The sequence below is a fragment of the Lagopus leucura genome, unplaced genomic scaffold (genome assembly GCF_019238085.1).
Source record: "Lagopus leucura isolate 7727_CA_CO unplaced genomic scaffold, USGS_WTPT01 Super-Scaffold_100001, whole genome shotgun sequence".
Lineage (NCBI taxonomy): Eukaryota > Metazoa > Chordata > Aves > Galliformes > Phasianidae > Lagopus > Lagopus leucura.
Window position 1 is genome coordinate 51162994 of NW_024962262.1, and position 17952 is coordinate 51180945.

General features: G+C 43.6%; 2 protein-coding genes across 6 annotated transcripts in view; one reads left to right on the plus strand and one right to left on the minus strand.

Moving 5' to 3' along the window:
• LOC122177532 overlaps nucleotides 1-10688 on the plus strand; it is a 39325-nt gene extending 28637 nt beyond the window's left edge. The window contains exons 15-22 of one of the 5 annotated variants that reach the window (XM_042867003.1): nucleotides 936-1065; nucleotides 1170-1345; nucleotides 2074-2213; nucleotides 6266-6304; nucleotides 6966-7098; nucleotides 7906-7999; nucleotides 8574-8655; nucleotides 10320-10688. In XM_042867003.1, the coding sequence (XP_042722937.1) occupies nucleotides 936-1065; nucleotides 1170-1345; nucleotides 2074-2213; nucleotides 6266-6304; nucleotides 6966-7098; nucleotides 7906-7999; nucleotides 8574-8655; nucleotides 10320-10364 (839 nt within the window). In that variant the 3' untranslated portion in view covers nucleotides 10365-10688. Of the gene's footprint in view, nucleotides 1-935; nucleotides 1066-1169; nucleotides 1346-2073; nucleotides 2214-6265; nucleotides 6305-6965; nucleotides 7099-7905; nucleotides 8000-8573; nucleotides 8656-10060; nucleotides 10268-10319 lie in introns of those variants that run through there. The other 4 variants (XM_042867002.1, XM_042867004.1, XM_042867005.1 and 1 more) reach the window with 4 other exon arrangements.
• Nucleotides 10689-12680: 1992 nt separating this feature from the next.
• SLC25A6 (solute carrier family 25 member 6) lies at nucleotides 12681-16256 on the minus strand. Its single transcript, XM_042867008.1, has 4 exons — nucleotides 16082-16256; nucleotides 14672-15158; nucleotides 13811-13951; nucleotides 12681-13345 (listed from the first exon to the last, which is right to left on the minus strand). The coding sequence occupies exons 1-4, from the start codon at nucleotides 16190-16192 to the stop codon at nucleotides 13188-13190; spliced, it is 897 nt and encodes a 298-aa protein (XP_042722942.1). The 5' UTR covers nucleotides 16193-16256; the 3' UTR covers nucleotides 12681-13187.
• Nucleotides 16257-17952: the final 1696 nt, after the last annotated feature.

Consider the following 17952-nt stretch of genomic DNA (forward strand, 5'->3'; position numbering starts at 1 on the left):
GAGAGGAGAGGAGAGGAGAGGAGAGGAGAGGAGAGGAGAGGAGAGGATACTTTGGAAAGGACCCACAAAAATCAAGTTCCACTCCCTGACTACTTTACGTCTAACTCTCAGCTCTCCTCATAGGACATGCCGTTAGCCTTCTTAGCTTTGGTGCCCTCCTCTGGGCACTTCCAAGTTTCTGAAAGTCCATGTTATGTTGTGGAGCCCAGAAATGCATGCAGAGTTTGAGATGAGGCCACACCAGTGCTAAATAGAGGGGGATAATCACCTCTTTTGACCAGCTGGCCATGCTGTGTTTAATGTACCTCACAGTGCAGTTTGCCTTCTTGGCTGCCAGAGCATGCTGCTGGCGCATGCTGAGATGCTGTCACCAGAGCCCACAAGTCCCTCCCTGCTGAGCTGCCCTCCAGCCACTCCTTTCCCAGTCTGCGCCTGTGTCTGGCATTGCTCTGTATCAGATGCAGCACACAGCATTTGCCTTTACTGAACTTCATGCCAGTGATGATTGGCCAGCACTCCAATGTGTCCAGACCCCCCTGCATGGCCTTTTGTCCTCCAGGAAGTCAGCAGCGCCTCACAGTTCAGTATTGTGAGCAAATCTGCTGAGGAGACTTTCCACTCCAGCTTCCAGAACACTGATATAAAAGTTGAACAGAAATGTCCCTAGAATTGAGGGACCACTGCCAATGAATGGCTGTCAGCCAGAGATAGTCCATTCACTACAACCATTTGAACTCTGCTGTTGATCCTGTACAACTCCCGGTTTAGTATGAACTTGTTTGCCTCAGGGTTGGACAACTAGTTCAGAATGATGTCATGAGGGACAGTACCAAAAGCCTTACCGAAACCCAGAAAAGTTGTCTGCTGCCATGATTCTCCAGCATGGAGCAGTTCCACACATTTTTTCCTCATAATGGACATTGCTGTGTTTGCAGGCATTAATGGGTCAGCCATTGAGAACTTCTCCTGTGTGATTTATGACATTTCCCTCATGAACTGCACTTGGCAGGCAGGCAGGAATGCTCCAGGAGATACTCAATATTTTCTCTACTGGCAGAACTCGAGGTGAGTAGGTCTTCTTGAGTTTTGGGTAGTCCGAATTCTCAACACATCACTATGCCTACATTTAACTAAAACTCCTTGTTATATATCCATTATGTTTCCTATAGAGATGATGACCAGACAGAATGTGAACTTTACATTAAAGATGAAAATGACAGAAACGTGGGATGTAAATTCCAAAATGTGACAATTAAAGATAAAACTACTTATTTCCTGGTAAATGGATCCCACAAAGCCTTCCTGATCCAGTTTTATGATAATTATACAAAACTATACACAATTGGTAAGTAGGCACTTTTATTATTGCTGACTCAAAAGGAAAACAAACAAACAAACAAAAAAGCCAGGAATTTTTCTCTGAAGGAAAAAAAAGAAAGAAAATAAAATAACTGAGTGCAGCTGTTATAGGACTCTATACAGTAGTACAAACTTGATTCCAGTTAGCTGAAAAGATAGCATTCCTGAAATTAACTAAAATGAACAAAGGCAGTGTCTGAAGTAACAGCTTGGGGAACAGTGTAAACGACTCCTCAGAACTGAAGAGGTGAGAAATAATTGTGAAAAATGTTCTGAGGGCAGTTTTCCTGTGGGCTTATTTCTCCACCTCAGCAATTCCACATCTCTATGAGAACCGCAAGGACATTGTGCCTTAAACCAGAGGGAGGATTCAACTGGAAAATTAAGACTGTATTAACTAAATGAGTACCCACAAGTTTAAGTTCTGATAGAGATTTCAGGCAGGATCCAGTTGCCTAAAACCTTGCCTCTAGTGCCATTTGAGACACCTTCAGACATCCAGAAGTTTTGTAGATGTAGGTCAGATGTTCAATAGTTGTAGCATCTTAGTCTCTAGTTTTCATACTGTGTTTTACCTACTGTATTTAGCAGATAGATAACATTTCTTTCTACCATCAGCATACAGCTGGACTAGTTGCCTCAGCTTCATGTACATTTTGCTAGGAACACGTGAGTTGTAGCTAATTATTGATCATGAATTTCATTTCATTCCAGAAAGACTCCCTCCTCCACTGAACGTCACTGCCAACTGTACTAGCAATCCAGGAGGTTGCATAATTACATGGCAACAACCCCTTCTAAGTCATGTGGAAAACGCAGACTGTTTTGAGTATGAAATAAACATACAAACTAAGGTAAAAACAATGTACTGGCTTGCATTTGGCACCACATCTACCTAAAGAACATGCAAATTTCTGTTCTCGGTTTATTGACTTCTATCTGATAAGCTGTGGCATGTTCTACTGCTCCAGTCTTGCAGCTTACACTGCTTCTGACTTTTTTTCAAACTAATATATCATAGAATAAGAGAATCACAGATTCATAGAATGCTTTGGGTTGGAACGGACCTCTAAAATGATGTAGTTCCAACCTCCCTTCTGTGGGCTGCTACTCACTAAATCAGGCACTGGGTGAGTGGAGGTACCAGGGATACCCACATGGTGACAGAAGGTAAGACACATTCTGGAGGGGCCATCTGAGGCCAGGCAAAATACTATGCAGCAGCTGTAAGGGGCACTACAAGGCTAAGTGAAGGCAGCTCAGTAACACCCTCCTTGTCTACAGCAGACTGATGATTTCCATCCATGTCCTAGATCGAGAAAGCTCATCTGACAATGAATAATGGGGAAATACTAATCTTGATAATGCATTATACACAACAGGTTTATTTTCTGAAATGAGACATTCCTTCCAATAACATTTTCCTTTTTCATAATGCCAGCTGTCCCACTGACATTACATGTAAATGTTTCCTGGATACCATCTTTTCTGGAATCCTTACCGCAACCACTGCTGGTGATAGTCCAGGTGGAGGCCGGTAACAAGTGGTGTCCCCCAAGGGTCTGTCTTGGGACCGGTGCTCTTTAACATCTTTATTAATGACATCGATGAGGGAATTGAGTGCACCCTCAGCAAGTTTGCTGACGACACCAAGCTGAGTGGTGCGGTTGATACGGTGGAAGGAAGGGATGCCATTCAGAGGGACCTCGACAGGCTGGAAAGCTGGGCTCGGGTGAACCTGATGAGGTTCAACACGGCAAAGTGCAAGGTTTTGCATTTGGGCCGGAAGAACCCCAGGCACCTGTACAGGCTGGGAGGAGTGGTCCTTGAGAGCAGCTCGGCAGAGAAGGACCTGGGGGTCCTGATGGACGAGAGACTGAATATGAGCCAGCAGTGCTCTCTGGCAGCTCGAAAGGCAAATGGGATCCTGGGCTCCATCAGGAGAGGGGTGGTCAGCAGGGACAGGGAGGTGATTGTCCCTCTCTACTCGGCTCTTGTGAGGCCCCATCTGGAGTACTGTGTCCAGGTGTGGAGCCCTCAGTACAGGAAATACATAGAGATTTTGGAAAGGGTCCAGAGGAGGGCGACTAAGATGATCAGGGGGCTGAAGCACCTCCCCTATGAGGACAGGCTGAGGGAGTTGGGCTTGTTCAGCCTGGAGAAGAGAAGGCTGCGGGGTGACCTCATTGCAGCCTATCAGTACCTGAAGGGAACCTACACCCAGGAGGGGAGTAAACTCTTCAAAAGGGCTGACAACAGCAGGACTAGGGGAAATGGTTTTAAGTTGAAGGAGGGAAGATTTAGGTTGGATGTTAGGGGGAAGTTCTTTACTAGGAGAGTGGTTAGGCCCTGGAACGGGCTGCCCAGGGAGGTTGTGGATGCCCCGTCCTTGGACGTGTTCAAGGCCAGGTTGGACGGGGTCCTGGGCAACCTGATCTAAATGTGTATGTTTGGTGGCCCTGCCAGGCAGGGGGGTTGGAACTACGTGATCCTTGAGGTCCCTTCCAACCCGGGTGATTCTGTGATTCTGTGATTCTGTGTGATAGTGCTTGCTAATTTTAACACCTATGCATTTCATATTAAATATTTCAAAATGTTAGGGTTCTTCAGTCCACATTAATACTTTTTTTTTTTTCTTGTTAATTAAATTTTGATTGCATTGAATATGTAAGTAAATATTCACAGTGATTTTGAATATGAATCACTCTGATGTCAAGTTGGGGGCTGGACTCTTCTCCCTGTTGACTAGCGATAGGACAAGAGGGCATAGCATGAAGTTGTGCCAGGGGAGTTCAGTTTGGATATTAGGGAAAATTTATTCTCCAAAAGAGTGGTCAGCTGCTGGAATAGGCTGTCCAGGGAGGTGGTTGTGTCACTGGAGGTGTTCAAGGAATGTTTAGATTAAAAAATCACAGAATCACAGAATGGCTTTGGGTTGGAAGGGACCCCAAGGATCATCAATTTCCAACCCCCCTGCCATAGGCAAGGCCACCATCTTCCATGTCTAGTACTAGACCAGGTTGCTCAGGGCTCCATCCAACCTGGTCATGAACACCTCCGTGGATAGAGCATCCACAACCTCTCTGGGCAGCCTGTTCTAGGACCTCATCACTCTCTCTGTAAAGGACTTCCCCCTGACATCCAATCTAAGCCTTCCCTCCTTAAGCTTAAAACCATTCCCCCTTGTCCTTTCACTATCTACCCTAGTAAAAAAAGGTTGATTCCACTCCTTTATACAAGCTCCTTTTAAATACTGGAAGGCAGCAATGAGGTCTTATCATAGCCTTCTCTTCTCCAGGCTGAACAAGCCCAGATTCCTCAGCCTGTCTTCATAGGGGAGGTGCTCCAGCCCTCTGGACCCTCTCCAACAGCTCCACATCTTTCCTGTAGTAGGAGCCCCAGACCTGGACGCAGTACTCCAGATGGGGCCTCATGAGGGCAGAATAGAGAAGGACAATCATCTCCCTGTTGGCCACTCCTCTTCTGATGGAGCCCCAGATGCCACTGGCCTCCCTAGCTGCAAGAGCACACTGCTGGCTCATGTTCAGTTTTTCATCCACCAGAACCCCCAGGTCCTTCTCTGCAGGACTACTCTCAAGTTCTTCTCCCAGTCCATGTGCATGTCTGGGATTACTCTGACCAAGTGCAAAACCTTGCACTTCACTAAGTTGAACCTCATTAGGTTCACACAGACCCACCTTTCAAGTTTGTTGAGGTCCCTCTGAATGGTATCCCTTCCTTATAACATGTCTATCAAACCACTCAGCTTGGTTCCATTGGCAAACTTGTGGAGGGCGCACTTAAGCTCATTATTGATGTCATTGATGAAGATGTTGAAGAGCACCAGTCCCAAGACAGACCCCTGGGGGACACTACTTGTCACTGGCCTCCACCTGGACATAGTGCCATTCACCGCAACCCTCTGGTTGTGACCATCCATCCAATTCCTTATCCACCGAAAAGTCTACCCCTCAAATCCGTATCTCTCCAATTTATAGATAAGTATGTGGTGTGGGACCATGTCAAAGGCCTTGCATAATTCCATGTAAATGACATCGGTCACCTTCCCTTTGTCCACCAAGGCCATCATTCAATCATAGAAGGCCACCAGATTGGGCAGACATCACTTTCCCTAGGTAAAGCCGTGCTGGCTGTCTTGGATCACCTGCTTATCCCTCATGTGCCTTCTACGTTGTACTAAAGGACATGGTTTAGTGGGGAAATATTGGTGGTAGATGGATGGTTGGACTGGATGATCTCGGAGGTCTTTTCCAACCTTAATATTCTATGTCCATCAGAGTTCAATTGGAAGGAAAATAAATTTGTGGTTCATATCAGTTTTGTGCTCTGTGTTATCAACCTATTGTGAAGTTATAGCCTCCAGAACTGCTTCTTTAGAGGATTTTTTTTTTCTTAGATAGTTCAGATATACACCGGCTGGATGGGAGTGTGCATTGTATAGAAGCAAATACAGCTCACAGCCACTGACATCATTTATTTTCTTCCTTTCCTAAAATCACAGAATCACAGAATGGCCAGGGTTGGAAGGGACTTCAAGGATCATGAATAGCCAGCTCCTTTGCCACATGCAGAGCCACCAACCTCCCCATTTAATACTAGACCAGGCTGCCCAGAGCCCCATCCAATCTGGCCTTGAACACCTCCAGGGATGGGGCACCCACAACCTCTCTGGGCAGCCTGTTCCAGCTCTTCACCAAAATGAAACAGAGGAAGACAAAACTCTGAATAAAGTGCTATATTTTGGGATGTTACTGGGGTTGAATCTCCATTTGAATTTCACTTTGAAATTATAAGCGAAAAACAGGGAAGAATAGAGGGAGAAATATATGATTATTTGGCAAGAAAACAACAACAACAAAAAATTGAGTTTGTCTTTGTTTTGCAGTACAAAATCCCAGAAGAGAAAAAGGATCCTCCTGTAATTGTAAGTATTCTTATCCCAACAAATTTGTACTTTTGCCCTGTTTATCATGTAAACACTGTAATATAGAATATAGATGTCCCTGGAACTCTAGCTTTTTCATCAACATAAGAAATTAGGAGTATATTTTCCCATGGCAGCATCATGTGTAAGCTTCGAGATCTTCAAAACGAGTGAAACCCTTGCAAATGGGCAGTTCTCGGCCTTGCAAGCATCCTCAACTGTCTCCAGGCTTTGCATTAAGCACCACAAGGCCTGGCAATCCATACTTGGTGTTGGATTGTCTCAAAGGCATCAATTCCATTTGACAAGAAGAGACTCTATTTGGAGAAGTCTTTGCATGATTTGCTTCTCCAGTTTCAGCTTTCTGTCCTGTTTTATATTTTTTAGGATATGTACGTGACAAAGAAAACAAGATATCCTTAACAGAATAAATTTAAGCACCAACAAATTCCGAAAAACATCTTTAAATTCCAAAACAGTCAATGGTAGGATGAACTAATGGGTACCAGGGTTTGAAATTTGGGGGAAAGATAATCTAACCCTTTACCTGCAAAGTCATAAAAATAAGTTGCATTTACAGAATCTGTATCAGGAAATTATAACTCAAATTTTATTAATAGTTGCCGATGGAGTGAAATACAGCTTCTAACTCTGATCGCAGGTAACTGAAAACAAATACGAATTCAAAAGTTACAACGCAGAGAAAAAAAGCATTCTGAAAATCAGAGCACGTGGAAAAAGAAGATGTTCTGTAAACAGAAAGTGGGGGGAATGGAGCAACCCTATAGAGTTCGGTAAGACTGAAATATTCTTGTAATCTAGGATGGGTTTGGGGATTTTTTCTGTATTAATGTGTTTGCAAACTCTTCTCTCTCACACTCATGGATAAGAATAAAACCTTAATTCTCATTCAGTCACATGGAAAGAGCAGGATAGAAATTATTAATGTAGATGAAGTGCTCAAATCCTATGGCAACAGATGCTGGAAGTCCATGAGTAACTGTGCTTGTGATGGCAGCTGTGACTGAGACAGCAGGAGCACAGAAAGCAGCTAAGGTGTACCCAAACTGTTTTCCGTCAGAAGTTCTGAAAGTCCCCTTAAATCTTCAAATTCATAGAATCACAGAATGGTCTGAGTTGAAAAGAACCACAATGATCATCTAGTTTCAACCCCATGCTATGTGCAGGGTCAGCAACCACCAGACCAGGCTGCCCAGAGCCACATCCAGCCTGGTTTAGAATGCCTCCAGGGGTAAAGCATCCACAGCCTCCTTGGGCAACCTGTTCAGTGCTTCAGTGCACGCTCAAATTCCTCTTCTTCCTTCTGAATCTTCCTATTCCCTGCTTCTTTGATGTTCCTTTAACAGTCCCACCTCTATCCCGACTTTTCATTCTGGTTCTCCTCACAGTCGGGATTTTTTATTTTTCTCTGCACTTTAAACATTCAGAATGTTCCAAGGTACATTTAATGCACCTGAGCTTTTGAACAAAGATCTGTAAGATACCAAGTGGAAATCCTTTGGATGCCTCAAGAAGTTCAGGTGTAATCGGAGCTAACACTTTCTGGCAGACCACTGACATTTCTCTCTGATATGTTTCAGGTGAAGAGAAAGATTATTTTATTTATGTGATTTTAGTTCTGATAGCACTCGGAACAATCCTAGTGACGCTGCTCCATTACTGCCTTTGCAAGAGGTAAACCAACCTTCTTAACATAGGAATTCTGATGAAACATCCCTCCTACCTGCACAACCTTGAAGAATCTCATCAATCTATCTGATCGATGTAATTCAAGATTACCAGCAGTATGGTTTTGGATGGCAGTATGGCACACTATGGGGGGACAAATTGTTAGACTTAGTGAATCGTTCCACCAGATCCTAAAGGAAGACATTTTTTGTCTTTATTTCAAAGCATTTCACATTATTTTAAAATCACTGACTTCACACAGCACCAGACAACAGGGAATTGATACAGATGAATGCATCCTTACTTTGATCAAACTTCTTTAGTGGTAGAGGATATCTGTGTCAAGTGGGTTATTTTAAGTCTTGTTTAATAAATCATTTACTGTAGCTTCAGTCACAAAGTAAGCTGAGTTACCCAATGGAGCAGTGTAAAAACAGTTAATCCTCAGTCAACGTTCAAAGCCTTTTCCTTCTTCTCACTTAGCGATCTATTAGGCAATAAATCGCACTCTTAAGGTTCAACACAAAATTTACTGTTGTGCCACTAGCATTTTATTTACCATCCCATTTTCTATCCAAAGGTATTGCAGTTCAAAAAGAATATTTCCTCCTATCCCACAACCAAGAGGCAAATTTGATATACCAGCTGAGGAAGATATCCAGGTATGTACATCTGTTCAATCATATGGACTAACTGCAACCTACCATAAGCTGCAGGCATGAAGAAATGCTGTGTAAATACGAGACCCATATCAGGTCCATTAAAAACTGATTTGGCCCTTTGCAAAGTTTGTGTCCTACGTGACTGCTGAGTATAGCAGTTATCTTCTGTGTATTCACAACCATATTTTACAGTTAAAAATGATTGAGACTGGTAATTTTTGGAGAAGAGAATGCTCTGGGGGGACCTCATTGTGGCTTTCCAGTACTTGAAAGGAGACAATGAACAGGAAAGAGAATGACTACTTGGGTGGATAGCGATAGGACAAGGGGAAATGCCTTTAAACTGAGACAGGGGAGGTTTAGGTTAGGCGTTAGGAGGAGGTTTTTCACAGAGATTAATGACACACTGGAACAGGTTGCCCAAGGAGGCTGTGGATGCCCCATCCCTGGAGGCATTCAATGCCAGGCTGGATGTGGCTCTGGGCAGCCTGGTCTGGTGGTTGGCGACCCTGCACATAGCAGGGGGTTGAAACCAGATGATCACTGTGGTCCTTTTCAACCCAGGCCATTCTGTGATTCTATGATTCTATGATGCACAAAGCAGGTGGATGTGGTTCTTGAACTGTTGCATGGGCACAGTTGCAGGCAGCAGCTGCCAGAGTTCAAGAGAAGTTCAATTTCACAAACACCAAGGCTGTGAAGATCATTTTCAGGTCTCTTACCTGTCTGACTCTCCTTTGTCTGATTTAGTCTTAAAAATGAATTTTACCTCCTTTCTCAGACACAATTTATACTTGACTACTGTAATTCTTCAAAATGGATCAAGTTCGAATGTGTTATCCAAGGAGTTTCTTCACTGAATAACAGGGCTATCTCTTCCTACTACTTAAATCCAGCACATTTATGAACTATTTTGAACTATACACATCCCTTCGCTGATTCTGCTTTCTGAAGCTTACATTTCATCATCTTGTCCCCACTTGCTCTCACAACCTTTCACATTTACTGTTTGTCCCGTTTCTCAAGAACTTATTCCTGATCGCTGAAAGATCTCATGATTTATAACCCTAACTGCACTGTACTGTGTTCACAGTTGCTTCTTTAAAGCTTATGTTAAAAGTACCACCTGCTTTTCTTTTCAGATTTGGGTCAGATCCTACCAACCAACTCAGTTCATTAGATAATTTGTATTCCTACAAGCATCCCACTTTATTTCAGTGTTCTTCCTTTAATTTTTGGTCATCTTGCCCATCCCTTTCTTTGCAAACATTTCTTACGTATGAAAATAGCAAGACCAGGGTGCCTTCGGAACTGTGTATGTAATATTTTTTAATGCTTTCTGTGAACACCAATTAACCTGTAGTTTATCGTATGTTAAAGGCTATTCTTTCTCCCCTCTTCTCAGACAGAGAATGTGCTTCTATCTCAAATAAGTTGTACTGAGGAAATAACTGTGATTGAGGAGATGACCTAATCTTCCAGAAAGAAAACAGATTTGGATGCAACACAAAAATTACACAACCTCCTAATAATTTCCAATTATTTACGGTGTTCTTCACAGCATGGACTAGAAATTAGTATCACCTATGAAACCAGTTCCCCACACTAAAAACAAAACAAAACAAAACAAAACCCACAAAAATGTTTCTTTTTCCTTCGTTCAGAAGCAATGCCTGGCAACCAAGCTCCTCCAAAAACACGCGCTATGAAGATTTGCTTAAAAGTTGCTGAGGTTCTCTTCACCATCTAAGACAAAGCCTTTCATCAACAACATAGCAGAAATGTGGTATAATTTCTTCCGTTCATTGCTGGAGCAATTATTTCCTGAATTAAGAGTAGTGCTACAGGAAATCAAAATGCTATTTCCCCAACTTAACATTTTATATATATACTCCCAAGAATTTTCTGGAGCAGAAAGTAGCTAAAAATTGCCCTTCTACCTTGTAACCCTGATACCAAACTCTTAAAATATTCAGTGAACTTTATGGCAAAATAAAATAAAATAAAATAAAATAAAATCTTGCTAAAAATAACTAAGATGGGCTGCCAGTCAGTCGTGTAATGAGCTCAGCATCTCCAACAGCAATGTGAATCTCTGCAATACCAATAAGAACTTCAGTGGCACAGCTAAAGACTTCAATAAATCCAGCGTAACAATCACAAGATTTGGAATCAAATCTGTAAAACTAGGTTTTAAGTAGTTCATCACACCAGTCTACATCCTTCCAATTGTGCAGATCTTGTTTCCAGATCTATTGAAAATACAGTATTTTCTGTTAAACAAATTCAAAATCTTTTCCTGCTGAAAGTATTTTCCAAAAGATCCACATTTCACCAGTTAAGTGCTTCAATAAGGCAGAAAACAAATGCTTTTTTTAAAAGTCTCATTTATTGTTTGCCTCTTATGTTCCCACACTGCATAATCACATTGCAAAATGCTGCTGGATGACTAAGGGAAGCAACATACTAGAAAAATAAACACCAAGCAGTACATGCTGTAATGCACAGCAGAGGTAAGTTGCATTTCCACTTAAATAACGACCCACGCTTGCATTGATTTATTTGCTTGCTTCTCCTGATTAACACCTAATTTTGTTGGAGGAGGGGCGGTGGACAAAAAAAGAAATCTGCCCTTTTCAAGGGCTGCTAGTTAATTGTCATGCTTTCTTCTTCCTCACAAAGTTCAGCCACCATGCACTCACAGTAAGGTTATGTGAGGGACTCTATCGTTATATACCTACCTTTTAAGCCACTGATGTAGAAAATAAACCTGTGAAATATATCTATATAGGCAGATTCTTCCTCTGTCCCTTCAGATCAATAGAATTACAACTGAAACAGCAGCTTAATTGGAAAGTTCAGCATCAAGTGACCTGTCCACACCACGAGAGAGCTACCATTACCAAACAGGGTTAAAAACAAACAAACAAAAAAAACCACTTGCAGTAGGTACATAAAATTTGCCATTAGCCTGTGTACAAAGTAGCTGTGTAATGTACTTACATTCACAGGAAGATGCTAAAAGCAGTGCTTGTGCCATGGAACATCACATTGGTACAAATTACCAGCGAAAGCCATGTTGCAAATTTAAATATCTCATCTTGAATAGCAACCTCAGAAGGCACACAAAAAAACCTGATAGCTCAGTCAGCCTTCAGTGACTCGTTACAATGACATTTTCACAAATACAGGGCGAGTTGTAAGAATGTACTGAAAGATGAACACCTTGTTCTCATTTACTGGTCCCCCATTACATCTTTGCAGATTACAAAGTACAAAAGATTATGTACATATAAAGAGCACAGATTTAGTTTCTCATTTCTGCTTTTTGAGATGTTTTTAGTCTTCAAGCGACCCTTAAAATTAGACATTCAGTCAATATTGAAGGCTGACTTACTTTTACCTTTATTTTACAGCCACACAGAACCACGCATATTCCCTGTTACATACCCATATCGACTTCACTTTTCAGAATGAATTTCAGATTAAATTCTTCTTTTCAAAGTTACTTCTAGCCACTTCTAGAGATAAAAGCTTAAGTGGCGTAATCAACACTTCCAAATAGCAGCAACAATACTCATTCAAAGGTTAAAAGCATTTAACCAGGTTCCTGGTTTTTTGCATGAACATCATGTGTTGCTTCCTATATTGATTTAAAAAAATAGATTCCACTTTAAGACTTTTGCCAGGAGCAAAAAGCATTCATTACTTTTTGATTGCGCTTGGAACTTTGGGTAATTGTAGTACTACAACAGAAAAACCCTCATTTTACATCATATGCAAAGCTGCAAATCAATTTCTAACAATCATGCTGAAAGCCACTTGCAGCAGCCCATCATACACTATTAGGCACAAAGAAGGGGAGTGGTTTCTATGAGTACAACCCATGCTTTTTTCCCCTCAAAGTTCTCACATTCAGGTTTTCCTAAAACAAAAATCAAACATCCTGTTACAGTGCAGTGTAAGTGTATCAGAGGAACCATTATCTGAAACAAGTTTTCAAAGAAACGACGCTTTCCCAAAGCTTTGATGTAATAATTTCAACACAGACATAATAAGTATGTTTATTGTTCTACAGCAGAATGCCCCAATTTAAGAACATAATTGCTAGATGTTCAGCTGTGCAAAATGGTACATAGTGCTTCAGTACAAGTGGAAAAGAACATGATTTGTTAGCAAGTATTTTCAAATACAATTTTATGGTCCTAAAAGATAGGACTTGAAACTGAGGACTGATCCACAGGCATACTTTTCTTTCTGCCTAAATTGTACCCAGCTACTTTGGACCCAGAACCACTGTCACTGATTTTTCATCACTGATAAAATCATCACACTGAACTGCCAGATTCAGTGTCTTCATGCAGGTTACCGTGAAATGGATCAGTCCTCTATGTCAGTTTCCAGCCCTATCTACAAGTATCAGCTGGCTCCGATAAATAAAACTCACAGGAATTTCTTGAAGGTCAATGGTCCATAATGGTAGTTATTCTACATGATCTGCTCAACTTGATTTCCAATTTTAGTTAGGCTGTTTAAATGACTTTCTTGAATTCATCGTACAGCACGAGCACGAAAGCACCCCCCATGCCTCTGAGAACATTAGACCATGCACCCTTGAAGAACGCCTTTCCTCCCTCATCCCTTGCAATCTTCCGCCAGCAGTCAATCGTTCCAGAGTACATGATATCAGCTGTAGAGAAAGAGCAAAGAGGGGTTTTTTTAACTTCTGTATTTCGGGTGACTCTAAAAATTGCTGTTCTGCTTCCCCCAGTATGCCCCATATCTCGCTTTAACACACTACCAGTTCAGGCAACAGAAAAAATCTTCCTGCTTGCTTACCTAATTATTAAAAGTTATGTCGTAAAATAAGAGTGTTAATTGCTCTTATGACAATTACACTGTCAACTACTTGCTTACACTTAGTTTGTCAACACAAACAACCAATCCATTTACCCAATTTATTAAAGAACAAACAAACAAACGAACAACCTCATCATAATTCTTCACAAACACAAGTCAGAAGCCTTATACTACTTGACTTGCCTCCTACTACTAGAACATACGAACAGTTGAATCAGATTTACATGGTAAGAAATCATAAGCACTAAGGGATCACCATTAGCAGCACTTAAATATTGATATGGTAACAGCCTACCTCCTTTGCGTCCTGACTGCATCATCATCCTACGCCGCACTGTGTCAAAAGGATAGGAAACCACACCAGCCACAGCAGTCACTGTCTGTGCAATCATCCAGCTGATAACAATGTGAGTGTTTCTGGGATCTGGCAGCATGCCTGCAAAAAAGAAGCTCATTAGCTTTTTAGCTTGCAAATGCTCCTTCGGTTTACAGCACAACAGCTACTTTACCACAAAAAACTACCATGAAGCACTGTAAAGCAATGCTTTAAGCTGCAACAAGACACTTAAAACACATTAAGCATACTGAAGCAACAGAGAAATAAATAAGGAAACACACAGCATTTCCTTGTCAGTAATCAAAATGCATAACATTTAGGTACCAAGATCCTTTCAGACAAGTGTTCTAATTATTCTCTACTTATCTATATAAGTAAACATCATCAAATACATCAGTACCTATAGTTCAGAGATCAATTAACTCTACATCCAGAAGCCAAGCTTAACAAACAAATGCTTTACAGAACAGCTCAAATTCTGCTAAATACATCTGAATTGTTCTAACAGAACTACAAATACTCAGCAAGAAATCACAAACTTTGAGTACTTGCATACTGTTACCAAAACACATTACTTCCATTAGGAAAAAGTGCTGTGTTCTAAAGGCAAGCGTAACAGGAAAATTCTAAAGCAGCCTGATCCATAAATGCATGCTGAAGCTTTGCCTTTGAAGTGTTGCTCTCTGTGCAATGTCACCCCTCTTCCACCACACTTACATAAATATATAAGTCAAAAACGGAAAACAACGCAGAAAAACCGGCAGAAGCAGGCAACACAGTTCTACAAACAAGTTTATCAATACCCTCCTGAAACTGTACCTTTTGCTGTATCATAGATTCCAAAGTAGGCAGCTCTATAGATGATGATGCCCTGGACAGAGACATTGAACCCTTGATACAAGCCACGCAGACCATCAGACTTGGTAATTTTGACTAAACAGTCCCCGAGACCAGAGAATTCTCTGTCTGCACCAGCTTTGCCGACATCAGCTGCCAAACGGGTTCTTGCAAAATCCAAGGGGTAGACAAAGCAGAGGGAAGTGGCTCCAGCCGCACCACCAGAAGCCAAGTTGCCAGCAAAATATCTCCAGAACTGAGTGTGCTTGTCTACTCCTCCTAGGAACACCTGCTTATACTTATCCTTGAAGGCAAAGTTGAGAGCTTGGGTCGGGAAGTATCTGATGACATTTGCCAAATTTCCTCGCCAGAAGGACAGCACTCCTTGTTCCTTTGGGATGCGCACTACACAATCGATGATACCCTTGTACTGCTTATCAGCAGCAATTTGCTTACTTGCATGTTGCACCTGTGAATAAAAACATGCATTTCATAGAATCACAGAATAGCTCATGTTGGAAATGATCCTAAAGACCCTCTGGCTCCAACCCCTCAGCAATGGGCAGCACTGCTCTCCAATATGCTTTTGGCTCTATGCTTCAGCCAGCCCTCACTGCAACTGGGCCTGAGTCTGCTCTCAGCATTACGCAGAGAGCTGGTGGCCTGACGGCCTACAGAGATAAGGCCATCACAGCAGTAAGCCTGCTGTAATAGAAAAAACTCAATGCTCTGGGTCACTCTGAGCCTTAAGACTACAACTTGTTGTTTGTTTGTAATTTGGTATAGACAAAACGTTGAACAAACTCAGAAATTAAAACCTCATCTTACACACAGACAAAAGGGGTTGCATACAGAGCCTCCAGATAAGATTGAACTGCACACAGAAGATCATCTAGCCCAAAACAACCCTAAGAACTAGCGAAGCTCTGCATAACCCTAAGAACCAGCGAAAAGTCCAAAACGCCTCTCCAGCTCTCCCGCAGCTCAGGACCAGGCCCGTTACGAAGGTCACCTTGGGGCGCGGGGTCAGCCCGGGCCGCTCTCGCAGGCCCCGCCCTGCCGCCGGCTCCACGTGAAGGTCACCAAGATGGCGGCGCGCATGCGTGCTCCCGTCCCGCGCGAGGAAGTGACACCGAGAACCGCCCCCCCGGCCGCGCCCCGCCCCCGCCGCGCCCCGCATAGCGGAACCGGCTTCCCCGCCGCGCCGCGCGCCCCCCGCCCACGTGACCTCACTAACCGCCCCCTCGCGCGCGCGGCCTTTGTTCCGCGCGCGCGGCTGCCGCCCGCTGTCCCCTCAACTCGTACCCTCCGCGTCTCCTCAGGCCCTCAGGGCGGCCGCCGGCGAAGGTCACGGCCGCCCTTTCTCCTCCCGGGCCCGGCCACGCCGCTCACCTGCAGCAGGAGCTTAACCCGCTCGATGGGCGCTACCGCCGTCTTGCTGATGGCGGCGGCGACGCCGCCGGCCAGGAAGTCCTTGAGGAAGGAGATGGCCTGGTCCGCCATGTTCACTCCGCAACCGCCAGAGAAGAAACGCCGCCACTGCTCGGGCAGAAAGGGCGGGCCCGCCGCCGCGCAACAGCTAAATGCCGGGCCCCGCCGGCCCCACCTCCCAGCTCCTGATTGGTCGCGCCACCTCGGGGGCGGGGCCTCGGCTGCGGGTGGGCGGGGCCGAGTTGCGTCGGGGCGGTGGTTGCGGTCGTTGCCGTGCCCCTCCGGCGCCAGTGTTACGGCGCCGCGTCGCAGCGCCCGTGTCGCGCGGCAGCCTCGGCCGGAAGGCGCCGTCGGAGTCTTTGTGAAGGGCGAGAGGCCGCGCCTCCTCCCGGCCCGGGGAGCGGCACCGTGCCGTACTCGGGAGACCGCTGCGGGACGCCATTGGCGTCAAAGAGCTTAAGCCTTGGCTTCTGGCAGGGAGAATGGGAACGTGCAGTCCTCCGCTCAGTGCTCGACCTCCGGTGATGTGCGAAGCCCTTCCGCAGGCTGACAGCTGTCAGCGTGGCTTCGGCCCTACGGACGCACCGTCCGTCGGCAATTTCTGGCAGTGTTACGTGTGCTGAAAGCAAAATTGTACATTTCATAGCTGAACTAGTGTCTGAAATTGTGCTAGCTGCCGGGCATGAGTTCCCTTGCGTCTCTTGTAATTGCTTTCACTTTTAATGGATGCTTCCTGCAAACGTAAATAAAGTCAGGCTTTCTTCTAAACAGATGACTACTCAATTACTAAACCACAGAGAGCAGCAATGCATGTGTCCAAAACCAGCTCACACGCACACATTTTGTGCAGGAGGTCAAAAAGAGCAACTCAGGCCAGGTGTTGTGAGAACAGAACGTGCCTGGCATACTTCCACTTCATGGACTGTCACGTGTCATTGCACATTTTATTGCATGTAGAAAGATGAAATAATTGTACGCTGCTTTATATCCTGATCCAGGATAGGGACGTAGTGAAAAGACTCCCCTGCTGACTGTCAGAAGGTCACACACAAGCTGTGTGACAGGACCGCAGTCTGGATATGCGTAATGAAAGGCCATGGCGCGTGTTCTCATGCACACGTGGCTTAAAAAGCTGTTCTTCTTTGAAGGAAAAAAAGCCTCATAAGTAAATATTAATTCTCTCATAGCGCAATACCTTGTGTGTAATTCTCTAGGCTGGCACTTTTTTCTCTACGAAGTTTTCTATTGATTAATAGAGAACTTTGTGCTTTAGGTGGTGTTGGTTTGCAAAATGAAAGTAAAATGCATCTGATACGTAACCATTCAGTCAGTAGTTGTCCTATGCTGTTCTGTTCACCTTGGGACCTCAGATGCATCTGGGGCAGATCTCATTTTTTCTTTAGCACCATTCATTTCCCCCTGTCTCTGTACTGCTTTGTTGTTGTTTTTTCTGTTCTTTATCTAATGTCATATTCTATCCACTTTTTTTTTAAGAGCTCACAAATTAAGTAGGGCTAAAATGAAGGAGGGTGTTCTTAAACTAAACAAAGCACCCCCATACCTCACATCCAACCTCCAATTACAGATTAAAAGACCCCCCCCCCCCAAAAAAAAAAAACCCAAACAAACAAACAAAAAAAAAAGAGGTGAAAATTTTATGTAAACACCTTTCCCAGAAACCCCACAGAATGCTGAGGAGTCTTTTCTAATGCTCCTGAGAAGCTTCTGCTTTAGTTCTTCCAAGCTTGACTTCACCATCACGACAGTGCTGTTTCCTGACTTTGTTACATAGTTAATGCTTACCTGCTAACAAGGTGCATGCCTAATGAGTT